Source organism: Crocuta crocuta, unplaced genomic scaffold (genome assembly GCF_008692635.1).
Source record: "Crocuta crocuta isolate KB4526 unplaced genomic scaffold, BGI_CrCroc_1.0 scaffold384, whole genome shotgun sequence".
In the NCBI taxonomy this organism is placed as follows: Eukaryota; Metazoa; Chordata; class Mammalia; order Carnivora; family Hyaenidae; genus Crocuta; species Crocuta crocuta.
In genome coordinates, this window is record NW_027532182.1 from 1,211,234 (window position 1) to 1,233,727 (window position 22,494).

At 46.9% G+C, this 22,494-nt stretch overlaps 1 protein-coding gene across 4 annotated transcripts in view; it reads left to right on the top strand.

The window, feature by feature from the left end:
• Positions 1 to 22,494, top strand: part of CD44 (CD44 molecule (IN blood group)) — a 90,201-nt gene that overhangs the window by 26,334 nt on the left and 41,373 nt on the right. For all 4 annotated transcript variants that reach the window (XM_077777513.1, XM_077777514.1, XM_077777515.1 and 1 more), the window contains exons 2-4: positions 9,959 to 10,124; positions 13,853 to 13,986; positions 20,757 to 20,825. In XM_077777513.1, coding sequence (XP_077633639.1) covers positions 9,959 to 10,124; positions 13,853 to 13,986; positions 20,757 to 20,825 — 369 coding nt within the window. The remainder of the gene's footprint in view (positions 1 to 9,958; positions 10,125 to 13,852; positions 13,987 to 20,756; positions 20,826 to 22,494) is intronic.

Sequence of the window (22,494 nt, forward strand, 5' to 3'; positions counted from 1 at the left end):
GGTAAGAACGAGGTCTGGGGTGCTTCACTCCAGCTCCCACTGGGACAGCTTTGCCGTGACCTGCCCAAAATATTGTGGTTCTGCCTCAAACAGCATGGTGGGGAGGGGCCTGAAAACCGTCAGTCTACTCTCTGAGCACCCACCTTTCCCCTTTGCTCGGTAACAACCCAAGATGCAGAGGGCAGCGCCACCAATAACGGGGGGAACGAGAAGACCTTGAAAACCTGAGCTGAGGTCTGGATGTTATTCAAAGTCTGCAGAACTTTGCGTCTCTGGATCTCTTGTTCCTTGGTTTCTTCATCTGTAAAATGGGTCCACGGTATCTACCCGATGGGCCTCACAGAGCTGCTTTGGGGTGTGGAAATGCTTTGTAATTGGAGAAGGAAACCACCCACGTGGCAAGATTATGGAGGCTTGCTTACACTTTGATCTGTCTGCTCTGCTGGGCTTGCAGCCCAAACGCGGTCTTAATTAATATTGGATTTTCGAGAAGCTATCTGAGAGTTTAATACTGTCCCAGGTGTGCATGTCGTTCCTCCCCCTTTCCTCCCACCAGCGCCAAGTGTTCCCTAACTGTTTATTTCGTCCTGGGAGGTAAGAAGGCGAGGTGTGAACCTGGGGGCTGGAGTGAATTACTCAAGGTCATGCGGCTTATAATTAACAGGACTTAGGCTAGAGCCAGTTCCTCGTCCCAAAGGGGGGCCCCTAGCTCACCAGCGTGTCAGTGACCCACTAACCACCCTGAAACGCAGCTGCCACCTGTGAGTGACAGTCTCGGTCTGTCTCGGCATTCGTTGAAGTACTTCCCTCGCACTAAATAAAGTCAGCCCGTTCTTCAAAGTACAGGTGACAAACCTGAGCAAAGGCTGTACAAGAATGAGGTGCTGCTGCTGTAATTGTCACTGCACCAGGAAAAACCAATCTAGTTACCATAGTGGGACCCCCCTTTTCTTTCCTACTTGCAACAGGAAAAACCCCATGTGGGCCCCTGAGATGCTTTTTCATTTCATTTACCACATCCTGGGTTTGTGCTAGTCAAATCTGCTAAACTGATATGATCAAAAAAGAAGAAAACACAGGTTTCAAGGCCAGACCCGAGTGTTTCCTGATCGCCATGGCAACATGCAGGTGTACACACTGTGGTTTCTCTCTTTCTCTCTTCCTGGAGACTCGTTCACCAAAGGCCACTTGACTTTCCAGAGATGTACAGTGAGATGACAGGTCTGGGGCACACCCTGTCCTTTGCTGGAAAGACCATGTGGGATCCAGGATCGGGTGGGAACCTAAAGAGGCTCTCTCCACCCCTTCCCGTCACCCCACGAGGAGGCAGGGGTGAGGTCTTACTTCAGGCTGGGGAAACAACCCAAGAGCTCCGTTGGGTGAGTCCAGGGTAGTGGCCGAGGGCTCCCTTGGACTCGTCCCTGACGGAGCAGGCATAATGGGCCCCCGTTGGTTCATGTTGGCTGCCATGCTGGGCTCTATGTTCCATGGACAAGAGGCTAAAAGGTCAGGGGGTGCAGCCAGACGCCAAGAAGTTGGGGTGCGTTTCCTTTCTGAGTGCCAAGAGATGAATAGCTCAGTTGAAAGCAGCCCAGGACACATTCTGGAGGAAATTCTCTGGGTATAATAGTGGATGACTATTTTCTCTGCTCATTAAACCCTCACCCACCTCCGGGGCAATTCCGGGAGAGACTGAGTCACCCAAGACTCATGCTCTGCACTGGGCAGCCAAAGGCGATTCGGCCACTGAGTGTGATTTTGGCCTCATTCAGATATGGATCCTGAACAATAGATCCTTTCACCCGGCGCCCATCACATGGGCATCAGGGGATGGGGGAGGGTGACGTGGGGGCAGCGGGAAGGTGGCCAGCCTTCTGGCCTGGCGGGCCTGAGTGGCAGCAGGGGCTCTCAGAGCTAGGAGAGTCCTGGATGGAAACTCGTGGGCTTTGAAGACATCAAACAGTCAAAGAAATGAACAACAGAACGGTTTCTTCATGTCCTATTGAGACAGTGGGTTGTGGTTTTATTGGGAACAACTTGCTCAGGCCTCTTATAAAAGGAAATCAGGAGTAAGAGCACTGGACTAGGAGTCAGCCATCTAGCAGTTATGGACCCCGAGGCCCTGCTTTTCTCACAGCTCGCTGGGGGGACTCTGCCCAGTCATTCTGGATTCCGTTTGCTCTTGTGTCCCAAGAGAATTTGGTTGGAAGCTGTCTGCTGCCCCACCTGGCTTTAAGCACAGATGACCAATTCGCCATAATGCCTTTTAAAAAACGCCCTTTTCTCTGCCTGCTTCTATCAGAATCAGTTCAGTTAGGTTTGTGAGTTGTGCAGTCTTTTTTTAGACATGAGCTCAGCAAATCAGAAGACAGAAACAGAATCCTGGCTTTTTCATGACAAACACTATGAAAATGCAGCTGCCGGTGCCCGGGAGGCTTGCATGCCAATCACTCCCTGGAGCCCAAAGGAGGTGACTGCCATCAGTCTGGAGGGCCATGCTCCCTGCTTGATTGGCCTGGTGTTTGTTTGGTCGGCTGAGATTTCTGGGCTGGGCAGGAGACATCCTCAGAATGGTACAAGGAGAGCCTGTGGTCTGGTGAACCAGCCCTGGGCCAACCCTGAGTCCCGGGATCCTCTCTTCATTTGCCCTGCCTGGTTGGGCCAGAGGCTGTGAAAGGCATGGGAAACCTGAGGCTGTCACTCGGGCTGGATTCTCAGCTCCCAAGGGGATCATGGGACAAGCACGGGTAGAATCAGAAAGAGGTAAGCAGCCTGCTGTTGGGGAAATTCAGTGAACATGGAGACCTCCGAATCTTCTCCCCAGGGGGAGGGTGGGTGTTCCATTAGGGAGGGCTTCTGAGCCTTAGGGCCCCGAATCAAGGGACCTCTGATTTTAAAATAATACCCCAGAAGCTCAAATTCCTCTTTCCAGAGCTCTCTTTTAGTGCTTGCCTCTCTGCACTTTAAAAACCACACAGAGGACAGTGGCTTCCCAGAGTCCTAGCATCTGGCCCATGCACAGGGTGCCAGTCACACCTCAGTGTCATCAGCTGGACCACCCAGTCCAAACGAAACCCAGCCCCTGCTGGTGAGCTGCGGTTACCATGTCTTCTCAATGAATCAGTTACCTCCTGCCTAAAACGGAGTGTGCCAACCGCACAGGATTGTGGTGAGAATTACATGAATTCTGAGGTGTAAATGGCGAAATGTCACATGGCCCAGTGCCCGCGCTGGCCCACTGCTGGCAGTCCTCTGCATGGCCGTGGGAACGGCACAAGGCTTCGGGTCCCAGCAACTGGCCCTATTCCTAACTTCGAGAGAAAGCAACTTCCCCAGACACATAGCCAACTCTGGGACCACATCAGTAGAAAAGAAATCCTATTCTAGCTTATCCCTCCGGGGGAAACGACAAAAGGGACCAGGCACATCTGGGTGGCTCATGATAGAGAATAAATTAGTTCATTTGGGACCATCTGCAGAAGTCTGGTGTGTAGAACCAAGAGTCTCTGGGCACAGACTGTGGGCTGCCTTCTGGTGGCCTTCACCCAGGACACAGCAGGGCTGTCACCCTCTCTCAGGAGACCTGACCTCAGAAATGGCCCTATGACAGGATGCCATTGTAGACAAAACTTAGACCAAGCCAGTTCCAAAACTGAAAGCTGGTCTCTTGAAACATTGGCTTCTGGGGAGAATAGCAAAGGCTCTCAGAAGCAGATGCTTCATGTTGAAGACATTTTAAGTGTCCAACAGGGAATTCTCAACAAGGCCCAGCTGGTGAGTCTTCCCATGTCATGTGGGGAATGGACTTGAGAGCTATTCTTTTCGCACCTCCCAAGTCTACTTGTCCTGAGTGTTGAGGGCGCCATAGAGTATTCACTCATTTATTTATTCATTCATTCATTTGTTCAACATGTGCCTACTCTGTGCAGGGTTGTGCTGGGTACTGGGGACACAGTGATGAGGGAGAAACACAGTCCCTGCTGTCATAAGCCCACAAGGAAGTTCCAAAATTCCAGAATCCTGGACTCTCTCATTACTGAAGAGACCCTGAAGATAATAGTTTCTTGTTATTCTTTACCCATTGATGTCGTAGACTTCTTTGAGAAACTAATGGAACCTGGGGATGCTGTTCCACCCAAACAACTCAACACACACACGCACACACACACGCACACACACGCACACACACGCACACACTTGCACACATAGATACACATACACACCTAGGCTTGCACACAATTTCACAGGTTTATAGATGCCCCCCCCCAACTCCCCCGTCCCCAAGACCAGCTGGTGGATCTGGATGGAAAGGCTCTTATCACTCAGCTCTATCACTAGGGAGCTGTGTGACCACCTCAGTCCCCACTCACCTCTCAGGAAGTGGACATGTGGCTGATAGCAAGCTAGGGAACATTACACAATGCTCTACTCAGCAGATGGTGTGATTTTTCTACCACTTAGGGAGAGACCGGGGCAAACCAAGGCGTTATTCATCTCCAGCCTTGCAATCTCATTTGGCAAGGTTTTAAAATGTGTTGGGGCCGATTTTACTAGAGAGACCTATTTTCCTTGATCTGTAGCTTAGTGGAAAATATAGGTAAGATTAATGGTGTTATGGGTCAGGTAGGATTTATCCAAATAAGAATGGATTGATCCCAGAGCCCTGCATCATTAGCGGCAAAGCACAGCGGTTAGATCCCTGCCTTTCTCATTTGGATGACCAGGGACAAGTTATTGAACCTATTTGTGCCTCAGTTTCCTTGTCTCTAAAATGGGTTTAGCAATAGTACCTCCTTCGTAACATTTTTGTGAGAATTCAATTGGCTGATGTATATAAGCAACTAATAGGCATGCAATACCATTGATTCGAAGTAAGTGCCAAACACCGTATCAAACCCTGAAGGGTTGGTATTGTCAACCCATGGAGGAGAAGACAGAGTGTCAGAGAGGGGAAGGAACTAGCCAGCCTTATAACCTGGAGTGAGTGACTATGTCAGAATTTGAAGCCAGCTGTGGGAGGGTCCTCAATAAGCTGAACTACCAGCCTGCCTGTGAGTCTGGTGCCAGGGAGTACGTTAGACAAGAAAGGGACTCATACTTATTCCCCTGTGGGTGATGAGCTCTCTGGGTGCCAGACTCCATGACCCCTCTGACCCTCCTATAGTAATGAGCATTCTGGTGGCTTGGGTGGCATTTCTCCCTTCAGAGAGGCTCTTCCCTGAATCTGGAAGTGGCCTTGAATAGTTACTGTTGCCTGTTGGGTCTCTCAGAGGGAGGGACTTGGGACAGTTTATTTATTACACGATACAGGAAATTTATTGGAGACCAGAGGGTTCAACGGAAAACATTCTTGACTTCTTTTCAGTTGGAAACGTTTATTTGAGAGATAAAATTGGACATTCAGTATTAGCCTTTTGAGTCATAACAGATCCCTAATCACAGAAGTCTCAATTTTTCAGGAGAGACGCACACACATCTGGGAAGTGCTGCTTCTATGTTTATAGTGTGGTCGATGCCACGGCCACTGTCTGGTGCCCTGTCTGGGGATCTGTGACCCACGGCTACCCACACCTCAGCCTTGCTCTTAACTTTGCTTAAACCTTGGAAATACTCTCAGCTATGTACTGGGGAGGCTGAGAGGTCATAAAAAGTTACCTAAATCGGGGGCGCCTGGGTGGCTTAGTCGGTTCAGCGTCCGACTTTCGCTTAGGTCATGATCTCCCGGTTCGTGGGTTCAAGCCCCGCATCGGGCTCTGTGCTGACTGCCAGCTCAGAGCCTGGAGCCTGTTTCGGATTCTGTGTCTCCCTCTCTCTCTGACCCTCCCCTGCTCACGCTGTCTCTTTCTCTCTCCTAGAAACAAATAAAACATTAAAAAAAAATTAAAAAAAAAAAGTTACCTAAATCGGGGTTGGGAGTAGCAGCCTAGGGGTCAAGTCCGTGGATGCGTGGTATCAGACTAGCTGGATTTGAATCCCAGCTCCATCATTACTGGCCCTGTGAACCTGGCCATGTTTCCTCCCTTCTCTGCACCTCAGTTTCTATATCTGGAAAGCAGGGATATTACCTACATCGTAGGTTGTTTTAAGGATAAAATTGAGTTAGCGCTTGTGAAGTGTTTAGAGGAGCGTCTGGCATATATTTAAGTGCACAATGCATATTTGCTACTGTTGTTGCTGTTGGTATTATCAGTATCCTTTGGAGTCATAATTTGGGTTTGCATAAGTGTTAAGGAAGCCTGTTGGAAAGTCTTCATAAATTATTAAAGGATACACAGCCCTGACAGCTTAGTTCCTTTTAAGGTCAGAGGGACCCGGAGGGGAAGGACTGTAAGCCCTCACAGGGAGAGTTGCCTTGATGTGAAGTTTCGGGCACCATCCCTCGGCGGCTAAAATCCATCAGCATTAGCAGCAGGACCTCGTCTGTTAGATGAAGGTAAATGGAAGCCGAGGAACTTCCAGTCTGCACAGGATTTCTTCATGCTCGTGGCGGCCCTTTGCCGATCCTTGCTGTGTGGCAGGCCCGTGGACGCCTCCTAGTCGAGGATGGCTGAAGGCTGAGTTTACCTGTTTCCCCCTGTGGTGGCTGGAAGGACAGGCGCACGCAACCACGTGCACTTCCTGCACTCAGCCGTGTAGACAGGCTCCCACCGTGCATGTGCGTATTGTCTGGCCGGTCAGGCTGGCCGCCGGCCGCTGCATATGGAACTCAAGGCATTTTATTCAAAAGTCTCAGTTCCTTTTGCATTTGCATGTTCTGGATGCCAGGTGGCAAACTAGAATTAATTTTAATACGACAGAAACTGCCATTCAGCTCCAAACCATCATCCGTGGTGGCTTATTTTTAACCTGGGGGTGACAGCGGCCACCTGGCTACGCGCTGCCGGGCAGTCGCCTCTCCTGGCATCTGCGGAGGCCTCCCCCGGCAGCCTTACCTCCTAGGAGTTGGTTGGGAAGCTGTGTTTTACTTTTGTAGACTAGCCAGGGAGAGCTGCCGGAAGGGCCGACACCCCGGTTTCCCCGGTGTGCAGATGGGCTGACAAAGGCCAAAGCTGAAAATGTCAGTGAGAACAAACAGTATTTCAAAAGGGCCTCGTGCATTTCCCTCCTCTGTGTTCCTGCCTCAACAGCCAAGTGTGCGTGGCTCCAGAAGGACAATTAACCACACGAAAACACAACTCTCCATTCCAGTTAGTTCTGATGCTTTTAAAAAGAACCTACGGCCTAATGATACAGAAAGAGAGAGAGAGAGGAGCGATTGATATCGGCTGATGTCTTTTCTTTCTTTTTTTTTTTTTAATTTATTTCTAGGAGAGAGAGAGAGACAGCGTGAACAGAGGAGGATTAGAGAGAGAGGGAGACACAGACTCTGAAATAGGCTCCAGGCTCTGAGCTGGCAGTCAGCAGAGAGCCCGACGCAGGGCTCGAACCCACGAACCGCGAGATCATGACCTAAGCGAAAGTCGGACGCTTAACCGACTAAGCCATCCAGGCGCCCCTGCTGATGTCTTTTCAAAGCTTCATTTCTTGTTTCTTCTTTTAGTATTTTCAGGGTCCGGAAAGTCATACGGAAATGTTATGGTTCTCTCTCTCATCATCTCATTTTGCGATCTCCAGACACCGTTGGTGGGTGGTTGGTGCCTGCTTCCTGCTTAGAAAGGAGAAAGCGCTTGCTGTCCATCCAGCGCAGTAATGCTAACCCTATCTTAGTCCTCATGTACTAATCGTGTAGGGGTGCCTCTTCCCCGTAGAGCTCAGCCTTGCTCCAGGGATACGAAGGAATTCCAGGGCACGCAGCGAAGTGTTTGGAGGGGGGTTGGGTGTGACCCAGACCTGAGATAGGATCCCAGCTCTGCCTCATAATAGCTGGGCAACTTCAGGAAGTTGTTTCTGTTTCCTGAGCTTCAGTTTCTTCGCCTATAAACACTACAGACATACATATGGTTCACCTGTCAGGGTCCGTGGAAGATGATGTGACACGGAACCCCAAAGGTGCTGGGGGCCCGGGGACACTGCAGGAACAGGCCTCCCCCTCCCCCTCCCCTGGCTACCGGCTCAGAACCATAGACCAAAGCAGCTGAGATTCAGGAAGTCAACCACAGGCTCTAGACAGAAATGTTCGCTTCCTGGGGTAGCTCACTTCTCTGAGACTCAACTTTCTCATTAATAAACACACAGCATCTTCTGACCACCTCTGGAGCAGGCCAAGTGAGAGGTGGGGTCTGAGTTAAAGTCAGTTTTGTCTGAAGCCAGACCGGGCTCCTGACTAGTGATGTGGTGCCTGGCCTGGCATGTGGGCCACCATGCGGTAGGTGCCGAGGAAGGTAAGCTTCCTAAGGTAAGCTTCCTTAGGAAAGGACTGCCCTTGAGGCTCGAGGAAGAATGCTTCACCGGGACAGTTTCAATGACTTAACTTTCTGGGTTGGAGTTTATCGGGGATAATACAGTCCTCGAGAAATAATGGGTTTTCTATGAAGGGGTCGGAAGCCTTTTGAGATGGTTACACAGGATCAGGTAGAGTCAGATAATTTTTTAGCTCCTTATTGAGAGTTTAGGTTAATGTCTGCAAAATCCACAAAAGCTCACAGGTTCAATAATTCCTTAACCGGTTGATAGCCGTTGGGCTTCATTTTGAATGTCACGGACTCTTGGGAGGCAGCAACTGATCTTGGCTCTATCTGTCAACATGCTGAGTGTGTTTCTTAGGAAGTTTCAATGAGTCATTTATTCATTCAGTAAATATTGGTTGAACATCTACTCTCTGTCACACTGTTGTGAGAATTAAAGAAACACTATAAACAGAGAAAATGTTTTGCTTTTGGGGGGGCTTCCATCACAGGAAGGGTGGATGGATAAGAATAAATACACAAACAAATAAACAAGTTGCTGTGGAGGCACAAGAGCAGGGTGAGTGAGGGAGACACCGTGGGTCGGATAACAGTGTTCAGGGAAGTGAGGGTGACGTGGAGCCAAAACACAGAAGGCCATGATCTAAGGACAGAACATTTCAGACAGAGGGATGGCAGATAAAAGTATTCTAAGGTGGCAAAGAGCTCAGAATGTCCAAAGGAGCTGAAGGCAAGCTTCATGGCTGGAGCAGAGTGAGCTACAAAATGTTAGAGAGGGAGACAGGAGCCAGCTCATGTAGGTCTTATCAGCCATGATAAGGACATTTATTCTGCGTACAGCAAGAGGCCACTAGAGGTTGTAAATTATGGGAGCAATACCACATGGTCGTGGGAAAATGCTCATAGTATAGGATTAAGTGGGAAAAAAGGCCACCAAATCAAAAACTGTGTATTTAGTACCATGTTCACTATGTAAGTACATAAGTATATACACAAGCATATGCGCGCACGTGCGCGCACACACACACACTCAGAAAACTGAAAGAAGATACAGCAAAATATTTAAACTGTTGGCAGTAATTTTCTTAGTGGTGGCCTTGCTTTTCCTTCATTACTTCCCTGAATTTTGTCGATTTTCTACAAGTTATATTACTTTCATAATCAGAAAGAAATCCTATGCTTTTTAAAAATTTGGTGGTAAAGCAATTGATGGAGAGAAAGTCAGAGTGACCCTGCTTTACTGTATCTGATCTCAGCGTTGAGCTGAACATGTGGGGCTTTGGAATGCTGTGTGAATGTGGAAGGCTCTGGCCAGCAGAGAGGTTTTATAAATGTCTTTTTTTAAGTTTATTTATTTATTTTAAAAGAGAGAGAGAGAGAGAGAGAGAATCCCAAGCAGGATCTGTACCGTCATCACAGAGCCTTAAGTGGGGCTCAAACTCATGAACCGTGAGACCATGACCTGAGCCAAAACCGAGAGTTGGATGCCTTACCGACTGAGCCATCCAGGCACCCCCTAAATGAGTCTTTTTAATGAATCTACCCTAAAACAAACTTCTTACCCTTCCCAGGAATGTATGCAGAAGCATCTAACATTTCTGTCTTATCCACAGATTTGAACATAACCTGCCGATACGCAGGTGTGTTCCACGTGGAGAAAAACGGCCGCTACAGCATCTCGAAGACGGAGGCTGCTGACCTCTGCAAGGCTTTTAACAGTACCCTGCCCACCATGACCCAGATGGAGAAAGCCCTGAGCGTCGGGTTTGAGACCTGCAGGTGAGAGGCAAGGGGGGGTGGGGCTTAGAACCGGGAGGCTCCTCCCTGACGGATGATGGATGGACGGTTGCCAGAAGGGTGGGCCCCACCTATTAATTTGGCCACGTCAACCTGAAACCTGTAAGGCAACTGGAGTTTAAAGCTGGCTAAAGACACCTTTGTGACTCATGGTGGGGTTGCCCAAAGGGGGCCATTAAGGGTCAACGGTTGGAATCCTCTTGCCAAAAGTGCTTCCACAGCGCTCTCCCCACTTTGAAGAAGCGTGCAATATCATTGTCGGGACCACAAGAAAACGTAAACCAAATAACAGTGTTTAAAATAAATACGTGCCTGGCGGAGTCTTGGCTCTGCAGACTTGGCTCAAAGCAAGGTTTTTCAAATAACTCCCTCTCTCAGTCTCTCTTCTGTCTTTTTCTCCCTCTCTCTCTCTGTCTCTCGTTTGTTTCTCTTCTGTGTTGCTCTCGTTTGAGACCGTAAATAATTGAGCATGACGATTATTAAGATTCGTTATTACACATGATTGGGAAGTGGTCAGAGGGACCCAGAAGGCCTCTTGAGGGACCTTGTACAGGACATCACGGTGCTCCGTGACCCTTCTGCTGCAGGACGGTCACAGCAGGCAGTGGCCTCCTGGTTTTGAGTTTTCAATGGCCCTGTGGTGAGTGGGGCACATTAAGAGCCGGCAGTGGTGACAGCCACGGTGAAGTGGTTTGTTTTGTTTTCACTAGAAGAGCTCTGGGTAGCGTGAACAACTGCTCTGAAGTCACCACCCAGCCAGCAGCCTCCCCCTGTTTTCACAATGTGTGTCATTAGGTAACACGCTTCCTCTTTCTCATCATACACGCACACATACAAACACAATCTGCTTTACAAAAGTCAAGCAGCAGAAGTCTTTACCCAAGCCATGAGATGTGAGTTACATACACCCATCCACGTCTTTGGCTACAGCGTAACGCACCCACATTTGGAGGTAGCAGAGACTCTTCTGTTGAAAAGGAAAATCTTTACTCCAAAACTGCACTGATAAGGTAGCCACTCACCACACGTGGCAGGTTACCCTTAACGACCATTAAATAAAATTAAACGTTGGTTCCTCGGCGGCACCGTCGACATTCGACATTCGAGTGCGCAGCTAGCTACAGATGATTAGTACCTGCTGTACTGGACAGCACAGATTATAGCACTTTTCCATTGTCGCAGAAAGTTCTACGGAGCAGTACAGCTCTGAAAGAAAGGGCAGATGTGCACAGTCGTCTGTGTGTGTTCAGAGCGAGGTCTGGGAGAAGAGGGAAGGAGCGGAGCAAGGGAGAAACTTTGCTATCTCCCAAACCCCAGCTGCAGGCCGCAGTGCAGAAAGGCCAATTAGCAGATCCATTTATTCTGTTCCCAAGGCTAATTGTTTAAACACAGCCCTGACTAGGCCTGTAGCCTAAAAAGAGTAGACTTACTAAGCTGACTTTTGATTGTGAAATACAGGCGAGACATACTTAGGAGACACAGAACTGTTCCCATCTGCTGAAAACTAGAGAAGTTCTTCCGGCCCCCACTAGCTATCTAGTGCACTTGGAGGTTGGGCGCCCTGCTGCTCACTCGCCGCCCACATCCCCTCAATCCTCAGACCACACCCTGGGTCGATCCTATTACTCCGCTTTCGGGATGAAGCCACTGGGGCTTGGAGAAGTGGGACAGCTCTCCCCAGGGCCACGTTGTACACGGGGTGGAGTCCAGACCCCAGTGGTGCTACTTCGCCTGAGCCCAGGGCCAGAATTTAACGACCCTCCCCAAGGGTGGACTGCAAGGGGGCGGAAGCAAAGTGCGTGGATTTGTGGAGCATTTCTTTCCTCCCTGTGAATGGCAACCTGCTGGGCCAGTATACACACATTTAAATGTTAAGGGTGGGACACATAGAAGCGGCAGTGGGGGCGTGATGTGGCAAGGACTCAGGAATAACTTACAAAGGGAATGCAGATTATAGAATGTCGGTATTCCACAGATCTCCCAAATGTGATGGGGGTGGGGTGGGGAGTAGGCTCACCAAGGATATTGTTAATTTAGAAGGAAGGAAGGGAGGGAGGGAGAAAGGGGCACCTGGGTGGCTCAGTCGGTGAAACATCCGACTTCCGGCTCAGGTTGTGATCTCACAGTTCATGAGTTCGAGCCCCAAGTGGGGCTCAGCAATGTTAACACAGAGCCCATTTCAGATCCTCTGTCTCCCTCTCTCTCCGTGCCCCTCCTCTGTGCGCTCTCTCTCTTTCAAAAATAAACATCCAAATCTTTTTTAATTTAAAATAAAAAAGAAAGAAAACCAAAGGGGCCTAAGAAACCTATCCTTCCACCCATAGCAGGTAGTAAGTGTTGCAAAACGTATTTCCATAATTTTGCTCCGAATCAGATACCTGCCACAGGACAGGTGGCGAGTCTCCGAGGCTCCCATAAAACCTTAGCAGCCGCTCTCTTCTGCGTGCCCCACCCTGATTAGTAGCCTTTCCCAGATATATGGAAACCTATTAACATTTAATTGCTCTCTCTCTGCCCACCAAGCCCGGGAGTTTGGAGAAACCAGTCTGTCCTTTCAGATGGGGAATTAGTCATGCGCTGCAGTTGCAACATAGACCTAATGAGTTCTGTGTGCTTGCACATTTCAGATTCGCAGCAGTTTCGTGGGTCTGGGAAGGCGATGGATGCACCATGTGCCGTTGCTTCTGGCAGGAAAGATGAAAAGGATCTACGCTGAGCATTTGAGCCAGCGTTGCGATTTCAGAAACTTGCTGGATTTAACCTCTTCCTCTTTGCCCTACCTACCCTTGCCACCACCTCCTTCCCAGCCCCACATCTCGTTTTGAGGCGTTTTCTATTCCGGAGAGATTGTGCAGTATTTAGCTTCCACGGTGCGGACACAAGAGGCCAGGTGCTGTCTGTCGTATCCAAAGGGGCCTCCGGCTCGGATCTGCTCCCCTGCTCCTGGAAACATCCTGGTGGGGGCCGAGGGGGCTGATGCGCTTCTCTGACTGTGCTGCCTCTGGAAAATTCCTGAGCTAAATGAGGCACCACTATCTACTTACTTGATCACTATTACTCCCATTTTAATGACATTCAATCTACTTCCACTGGCAATGAAATTATGCCCGGGATGCTCGTGAGGCAAAACGTACTGTGTTTCTAGCCTATAAATAAGGCGTTGTGTTTGCAGTAACAGAGTCTGGAGCAAGGGAATCACAGGAAAAGGTGAGGTGGGGAAGGAAGAGGAGGGGCCAGGAAATAAGGCTGTTTGGACATTCCTGGGCTGCAGTGAAGAGCCACCTAGTCCTGTCCTGCGGGAGCTGGTGATATGTATTTCCTGGAAGATGTGAAGGTAATGGAGAGCCAGAGTGGATCTCCCATCATAAAGTGGTCCGTTCTGCCCTCCTCCGTGGCTCGGGCTTCCCTCCGCATGTTTGAACGGACTTGACGCTGCTGCCCACGTATTTCATTTGAAACCAGGTTTTTCTTTCATGCGTCTTTCTTTTGTAAAGCTCTGTATAGAGCTTAAATCAAATCAGCTGTGTTGATCCCCTTCCTTCTCCCTTTGCTGCTGTTTTTGGATTTCACGCAACTCAGTTGTTGAAACCTCTGGCATCCCCGGGGGTGAATTGAGGGAAGCAGCGCAGCGTGTGAGATGTCAGTTGATGGCGGTTATGAAGTCCCCATCACAGCCTTGCAGGTGGGTGACCTCTTCTTGTCTCTTGCAGGTACGGGTTCATAGAAGGACACGTGGTGATCCCCCGGATCCACCCCAACTCCATCTGTGCCGCGAACAACACGGGGGTGTACATCCTCACATCCAACACCTCACAGTATGACACGTACTGCTTTAATGCTTCAGGTTGGTCCCGAGTGGATTGTCGTTGCGTTTGAGGTTGCTTGGGGGCACGCGGGCCTTTGGCAGCGTGGCTGACAATAATTCAAGGTTGGCTAAAGTGGAGGTTCGTGTAGCTTCCGTTCACGTAGCAGATGCTCACTGCATATCTGCAGAGACAAGATTCCCATCTCCAGGGTGCTTACTCTCTAGACAGGGAGGCGACATGAAACAGAGGAACATAAAATACCTTAGGTGATGGGAGAGAGTGACGAGAGCTGTAAAAAAGAAAGCAGAGCAGGGGGCTTCAGAGTGCTAGGGAAGCTTTTCTCTGAGAAGGTGGCCAGGGAAGGTGCCTGTGAGCAGGTACACTTGGGAGAGCCCCAGCTAAAGTCAGGGAGGAAAGCCAGAGGCAGAGGGGACAGCCAGTGCAAAGCCAGGTGTGGGGGGGGGGGGGCATTGACCACGGGGGAGTAGATAAAGCCCTGCTATCTATCAGAAGTGAGAATGTGAAGGAATGAAGCCAGAGAGGTAGGCAGGGGCCATTTCACATAGGGCCTTGTAGGCCATGATAGAGAATGTGGATTTTACCCTCAGTGTCATGGGAAGTCATTGCAGGGCTTTGAATAAAGAAGTGACTTGAATCTAATGATAGCATTGGTGTATAAGCCAAATGGCTTAGCTTAGAGGTATTTATTATATGTCGGGGCTGGAGAGAAAGCTGGGAAGATATGCTGTAACCCTTTGACCTTCTTGAGTTTCCTTGCCCAACAACTGAGAGCCTGACAACTGGAGAATAAGAATGCCAAGCTACGGTGTGCGTGCTGGCTGCTGGCCAGGCCCCTCTCCCTGTCTAAGGGACCTGCTTCCAGCCACTGGCCTAGAAACTCATGCTCATAAGTCTCATTCCGGCTCCAGCAAAATTCAAGAATTTTTCAAGATACATGCATCATGTATCTTCAGCGTCTATCAAGAAGGGTCAAAAACGTAAATGTCAAATTTTGAATGCCAGTAATGAAAAAATTGATTACTTACTTCTCAGCCTGGGCCTTCTGTCCCTTAGGAAGGTTTTAGATTGTGTGAAGGGAAGATGGAACCACAAGATAAACTTGACACATCTCCCTGGCATATCAGTTTTCCTTAAAGATGGGAAGGAGGATGTTAAATTAGCTGGATAGCAGTTAAAGACAGTATCTGTATGAGACTACCACAGATTATTATACCGTGACTTAAGGCATTGTTTGCATAAGACAAACACAGATGTCATATATGGTAGTAGAATATCAAATCTGCATGGAGTTTTAAGTGCAAGGAGAAGCATCAGAGTATTTGTGAGGTTACTCAGTAGCTTTCACTCTCCGGCCACCCACTGTGGCCATGACCAGTGGGGATCGGAGTGGGAAATCAAAGGAGAAGTCTAGAGCTTAGGAGAAAGACAAAGCTTCAGGGTTGAATAGTTGAAATAGAATGTGTGAAGCCAATAAATTATGTCAAATACATGCAGGTCCCTAAGCCTATGGGAGGGACATTCAAAACACGAAAAAGAAAACTACAGTGTTTGCTCTTCCCTGGTATATGAGCAAAGAGTGCAAATGAAGTTTAACCAAAAAGAAGAGAGTCCAAATGAGGCTAAACAGTACATGGCCCGTACCCCGTTCCCACACTCATGGCCACAATGTCCGTCTAATGACACGATGGTGAGAAAAACCACATGCAAATAAAGGAGAAATGGACACAAAGCAACATGTGGTCTAGCTAGCTCATTTTATTGCCAGAGGTCAGAGAAGGGCTTTGGGAAGACGTTGTGCTTTAGACACATGGGACTGCAATACACCAGAGTCCCTGTCCTGCCTGTTTCTTCTCCCACTGAGTCTTGTCAAGTGAATGCATGCAATAAATTATGTTGTTGCATATCCACATTGTCTCACCTGTTTGACGAGTTAGTATCACTTGCTGGAAAGAACCTTACCTCAAAAAGCTAAAAGCTCACACCATTTTATTGCCTGGAATCGCAGCCATCTAGACAAGTTACTGCGGAGACTTCTCTCCCTGCCCTTATTTTTGCCCGTAAGGATGGGCCTATCCCCAGAGAAGGGAGTGAACAGTACTGATCAACTTTCTTTTCCTTTGAGGGGGAGGCGTGAGTCCAGCGGAAAAGTTGGAGAGGTTCGGGGCTGTGTTCATACCAAAATGGCTGGAGCAAAGTAGTAAAGTTTAAGGTTAAGATTTCCTTTTCTCTTATCCATATTTACTTAATGTAGATAGGTCACTTTTATAAGTTTTTTTCTTTAAGTTTTTTGGTTTGTTTTTAAATGTTTATTTATTTATTTAGAGAGAGAGAGAGAGAGGGCACTAGTCAGGGAGGGGCAGAGAAAGAGGGAGACAGAGAATCTCAGCACAGAGCCCAACACGGGGCTCGATCCCACAAACCTCGAGACCATGACTGAGCTGAAATCAAGGGTGGGATGCTTAGCTGACTGAGCCACCCAGGTGCCCCAGTTTTCCTTTAAATTAAAAAAAAAGAATATTTATTGATCAACTATATGTACTCCATATCTTGCTCGGCAAGTTGGGTAAGAAAGAACCAGCGGCCATATTTCTTGTTTGGGAGGTAATTTCATTGAAGCAATGAACAACAACAACAACAAAATTTGAAAAGTTAGAGAAGATTGTTTATCTCAGGATAACCAAATGTCTTGGTTTAGACTCAAATGATAGAGGTGTTAAGGGAATCATGGGTCTTGATAACCTTCTCTTCCGAGAATCTCATCGGAAAGATCCTTGAATCCAACTTAGCCTGAGAGTTGCCAGCAGGTGGTCAAGACCCAATGATGAGATCTCCCACAAGACCCTTTTGGTCTACAGGGACCAAAGCCAGCTCAATCTTAGCAGACCACTTCCGTGTGCTTACGGTTTCAGCAGTATTTTTGTAAAACATGGCCTGTGGGTTACAAATGAAAATAAGGCAGACCTTGGAAAGCCTCCATGATTTTTATTTTTATTGCCTCCTCTCTCAGGAAGGCCCAGCACAAGCCTGGTGGCCTCTGTGTTAACAGCCCAGAGAACTGGGTTGAATCAGTTCAGTTTTCAAGTTTGCCTCCAGTAAAACACCCCATTCTCTTTTGAAGGAGGGATTTAGGAGAAGATTCTACATTTGTTTGTCTCTTCACTCACTCATCCATTCAACAAATATTTATTGGATACCTAGAATGTATCAGGCATTGAGGAAGATGTCTTTCTACCTGACACCGAGTCATTGGCTAGACGGAATAATTGACAGTTCTTTTGGCTGTTTAGCTGTAATGGAGGCCAAGTTCAAGGTGCAGCCTGCCAGAAAGCCCACCCCAGAGTCTTTCTAACGACTCCTGGGGTTCAGGAGAAGCTCAGCAGGCCTGATTCTCCCTCCCAGCAGTGCAGTGCTCATTAAATAGAATAGAGACCTGTCAGTGAACCCCTGGAGTCCGACATGGGAGCGTGAAGGGATTAATTGCACATTTGGGTCACCATTCATCCTAGTGTGCTCGGCGGATCTGATGTCCTTTATAAAAGTTAAGGTGAACTAGAGCATGAAGAGGCTCCTTTGGAACAAATGCACTAATGATTTACAAAACTGTCCTGATGTTTTTTACATTGTGCCCCATTCTACACCAACCTAACTCCTGGGAATTCCCTCCCAGGGCACGGCTGTTGCCTGCAGTTGTGTTTGAATTTGGAGAACGTTGTTTGATCCCTGTCATTAAGAGGTCATCCTCCAAAACCTGTTTCTGGATTTGTGCAACGTGACAGTATCAGAAGCATCCCTGGGGCACCTGGGTGGCTCAGTCAGTGGAGTGCTTGACTCTCGATTTCGGCTGGGGTCAGGGTCCCAGAGTCATGGGATCGAGCCCCATATCAGGCTCCATGCTGAGTGTGGAGCCTGTTTAAGATTCTCTCTCTTTCCATCTCTCTTTCTGCCCCTCCTCCAGTTGAGTGCTTCCTCCCTCTTCCCCCCAGTAAAAAAATTTTTTTTTAATTGAAAATTTAAAAAAAGGAGCATCTCACAGGCCAGGCCGGTTTCTGGTGGCGTTATCACAACACACAGGATAGAGACTTCAAGATCTCCCAGGTTGGCTATTTGTCCTGATTTTCAAATGAGGAAATCATTGGGAAAATTATTTGAAAGCTATAAAAATCTGAAGAAATATTGTTATTGTTCCCCATGACCTTGTGAATTCCTCAAAAGCAGGGACAGGAACATTTTCATCTTTTTTGCTCTATTTTTTTTTTATCTGTCACATGAGTAATGCTTAAAATGAATAAATCAACTGACATTTCTAAAACTTTTAAAAAAGTATTTCTTATAGCATTGCCACTCAGGGTTTATCTAAACATTTCTTGACCTGTGTATAATGGCAGTGCATTTGGAAGGTTAACATCTTAAGTATGTTTCCTGGAAGAATGGACCTGTGGGGAATTATAATGGTATTTCTCCTGTCATTGATTAAACAAATATTTATCAAGTCCCTTTCTGACCCCATCACACATAAATGTTCTGCCCAAGACAGATAAGGTCACCACTCATCTTGTAGCACTTACATATGTCTATGGAGCAGGGGTTAGGTTTGGGACATGTGCTATGAACAACCATGAGATCAAATGAACAAGATAATTTGAGAGAGCAGTGATCCAGAAGAAAAGCTGCGAGCAAACACGTGATGGCGGTGTTATGTAGGGGACTGGTAAGGGGCTGGCTGAGATTGGATGGTGAGGGACAGCCTTACTGAGAAGGTGATTCTCTGAGACCCTCTTCTGAGAAATCTTTTAATTAGGCTTTGCAAGAATGGCTTTTCCTAAAACCTGTTTTTTTTCCAGTTGAACATATAAAGCTGCTGGTTAGTTTCACTATAAGGTCAAAGAAATAGGTAGGTAAAGGGCATCCCCTTACCAATGTTATGTTATGAGTACCCATTAATTTATGGCAGAACACTTAAAATACTTATGATCACAGCCTTGCTAGTAATAGCAGTCTTCCTACCTCTGTCCATCCATCCATCCATCCATCCATCCATCCATCCATCCATCCATCCATCTCTTTCTTCCTTCTTCTTTTCTAAGAAGCAACTCTAGGGAGAAACCAACCTAACAAATAAGCTGCCATTTTGGGCACAGGTCACACACACACTCATACACACGGTATAAAAGCCATAATTCACAAATGGATCCAAACTTCCTGCAATAGCAAAGCTAGTTTGAGGCTATCTGAGTTTTTGGAGCTCTATACCAAGTCTAGTTACCATATAGAGCATTTGGGCATAAATGGAACAGCTGGTGAAGGCATTCTTCGATCTTCTATTTTAGGGCTCAGGTATGCAGGGTGGAATTTCCAGGGCGTTTTCAGAAGGTTTTACGAAGTGTTCTCAGACAGCTACTTAGTAATGTCTCTGGGTGGTTAGGAGAATCCCAACTACAGTCAGAAATCTTTATTCCTGAAGAAGAGGGGAAAATAGAAGACAGACGGAGGACAAAGGAAAAGAAACCAGGGTGCCCATGGTGGGGTATGCCAGCACGGTGGTCTCAGGAATTAGTCTGGGCACCTAGACCAATGGTGGACAACCTACCTCATTAACCATATGTTGGAAGAAGTCTAGACAGAGTAGGCTTAGGAGTCAGCTAAATTAATCAACATACCAGTGCATCAAAAAGGAATATTTCTATCAAGTAAATTCTTGGTGCGTATTTCAATCTACATAATCTCATGTGGTTCATGTTGACAAACATTTGATTATATTGGTCTGTCATGTGTTTCCTTCATTTCTATAGAGTACTGGGATTGCACATCATTTTTTCATTATAGTTCACGCACTTCTTTATTAAAAAATGTTTTTACAATCCTCCCACATTCCTTTTATTTATTTTTTTATTTACTTTATTTTGAGAGAGAGTGCATGTGTGGGAGGGGCAGAGAGAGAGGATCCTAAGCAGGCTCCATGTGTCAGCACAGAGCCTGACATGGGGCTCCACCTCACAAACTGTGAGATCATGACCTGGGCTGAGATCAATGCTTAACCAACTGAGCCAGCCCGGTAACCCCCCACATTACATGTGTAATAGCAAACTTAAAAAGTAATTTCTAATGTATGCCTCATATTATTAGAGATATTATTTACCATAATATCCCCAGCCTTCCACAACACCTGGTAGAGAACATATATATGTATTTGTTTAATGAATGAATCTATTAGGGGGGAAAGAGGAACAAGTAAGCTTCCAAAAGTGTATGAAGGTAAGTAAAAATGGAAAACGCATCACAAAGGTCAGGGAAGTTCCTAGGAGGCTTCATCAAGTTTCAGAAAAAGAAAATTACTTATTTCTCTTATAGGTGGAATCTAAAAACCAAATGAACACACAAACAGAAACAGAATCATAAATACAGAAAACAAATTGATGGCTGCCTGAGGGGAGAAGGGTGGAGGGATGGGTGAAATAGGTGAAGGGGAATTAAGAGGTACCAACTTCCAGTTATAAAATAAGTAAGTCATGGAGGTGGAAGGTATGGCATAGGGAATAGTCACTAATATTGTAGTAACCTTGTAAGATGACAGATGTCGTGATGACCACTGAGTAATGTGTAGACTTTTTGAATCACTATGTTGTACACCTAAAACTAATGTAACATTGTATGTCAACTGTATTTCAATAATAAAAAAAAGAAAATTATTTGGGATAATTTTTAATAAAACCCCATCCGAACTAATAAAAATCGGTTTCGCTCATAGTTTTTAGTGTTCTCATGCCTTTTTTTCCTTGGTACCCCACAGCTCCACCTGGAGAAGATTGTACATCGGTCACACACCTGCCCAATGCCTTTGAAGGACCAATTACCATAAGTACGTATTTCTTGTAACCCTGATTGCGTTTCTCCATTCTTGGGAAAGGGATCAGGTGTATTTTCTGTGTTTCACATGCGAGTAGAAGAGTTGTTTCCCTCAGCTAGGGACACTGGCTGTGATTCACTGTCCCTTTCCCTTCTCCTGCAGTGGCTTGAAACTACAGTTTGGTTGACCCCAACACATTGTTCCTCAAACTGCCGTCATTTGAAAACCACTTTCACTCTTTTTGGCCCTTCTAAGTACACGGAACAGTCATTGCCTTGGTATTTTGTGTTTAATTGGTCCATTCTTTTCTACTTAAACTATGTTTATTTAAAAACAAATACCTGCAAATGGAAAACCCGATTCTTGGTCATAAGCAGAAGGTATCCTTAATCATATACTTAAAATGTAGGACAAATTAAGGAGCCTTCTTAAATTCTAGCTGCTGAAGTTTCTAAGTTTAGGCCGTGTTCTCTCTCGCAGAAGGAGATTAATAAGTGTTAGGGGGAGAGGGATTCGAGCCCCCTAAATTTTATGTTTAATTGTAGCACTGAAAGATAATTATAAAGGGCATAAACTTCCTAATAGGGATTTCAACACTATTTATACCACAACCACCTAAACTCATCTTGATGATCCCAAGAAATAGACACTATGAAAATAGAAAATCTCAACCAAACTTTTCAAAGAGGTCAACTTATTAACCCTGATCTTCTGGCCTCTGAACCTCGTTTTTTTTTTTTTTTTGAGAGGTGTCACAATGTTGAGGAGGCCTGATTTCTGCCTTCTAAGAGCCAGACCCCTCAGTGTACAAGGGAACAATGGTGGCAGTGGCGGAGGCCCGAGAATCTTCCTGGCCACGCACATCCAGCCCTGTGCTGTTAGATAAAATTGTCTCTGACTCGTGCCCCGTGGGAGGAAGGGGAGGCCCACAAGGTGAGATGTGCTGTCTCAGTCAGGCTTGGCCTAGTTCCTTACCACCTGGGTGATCTGATAGGAATGACTTACACTCTCTGAGCCTCAGTTTTCTCATCTGGAGAATGGAACAGCAGGTGAGATCGGAAAGGAAAATGAAGAAAGGTAATATGTCTCATGCATGCTTGGCCCACAGTCATGTTCAGTAAACATCCCGTTTCCTTGGTGCCCACCAATACCTTCCAAAGTCCAGACTTTTCTGAGTTTCATCATAACTCCTGATCAAGTCTTCATCTGCAGAGGTTATTGGGCTATTTGAGACTTGGAATATTTTTTTACTTTATCTTTTACCAATAGTTCCACTTGGGCAAGCCAGACAGGTGGACGAAAGGAATATTTAGTCCAATGCAATATAGCAGAAAATAATGTCAGCTAAGTGCACACTTGTGCGGTGAGTGGGCCAGACTTGGCAAAGGCAGCAAAATCCTTTGAGGGGGAACAGTGAACGAATTCATCCTTGCTTTTTCTCCTCGTGTCTGTTGTCGGCATTTCCTTGTTGAAATCAAAGAGTTTGATCTTTATATGCCTCTGCGCTTCTCAAATTCAAGTTTGAGCGTCACAGAGGATGGGCATGGGCTCTGTCACTCTTTAGGCATGCTGATCCCTTAGCCAGAGTAGGACTTCTCGAAGACTGACAACATTTGCCCCTTAGAAAGAAAGCCTAATTCTTCATGGATTCGCAAATACATATTCCCTGTTGAGACTACTA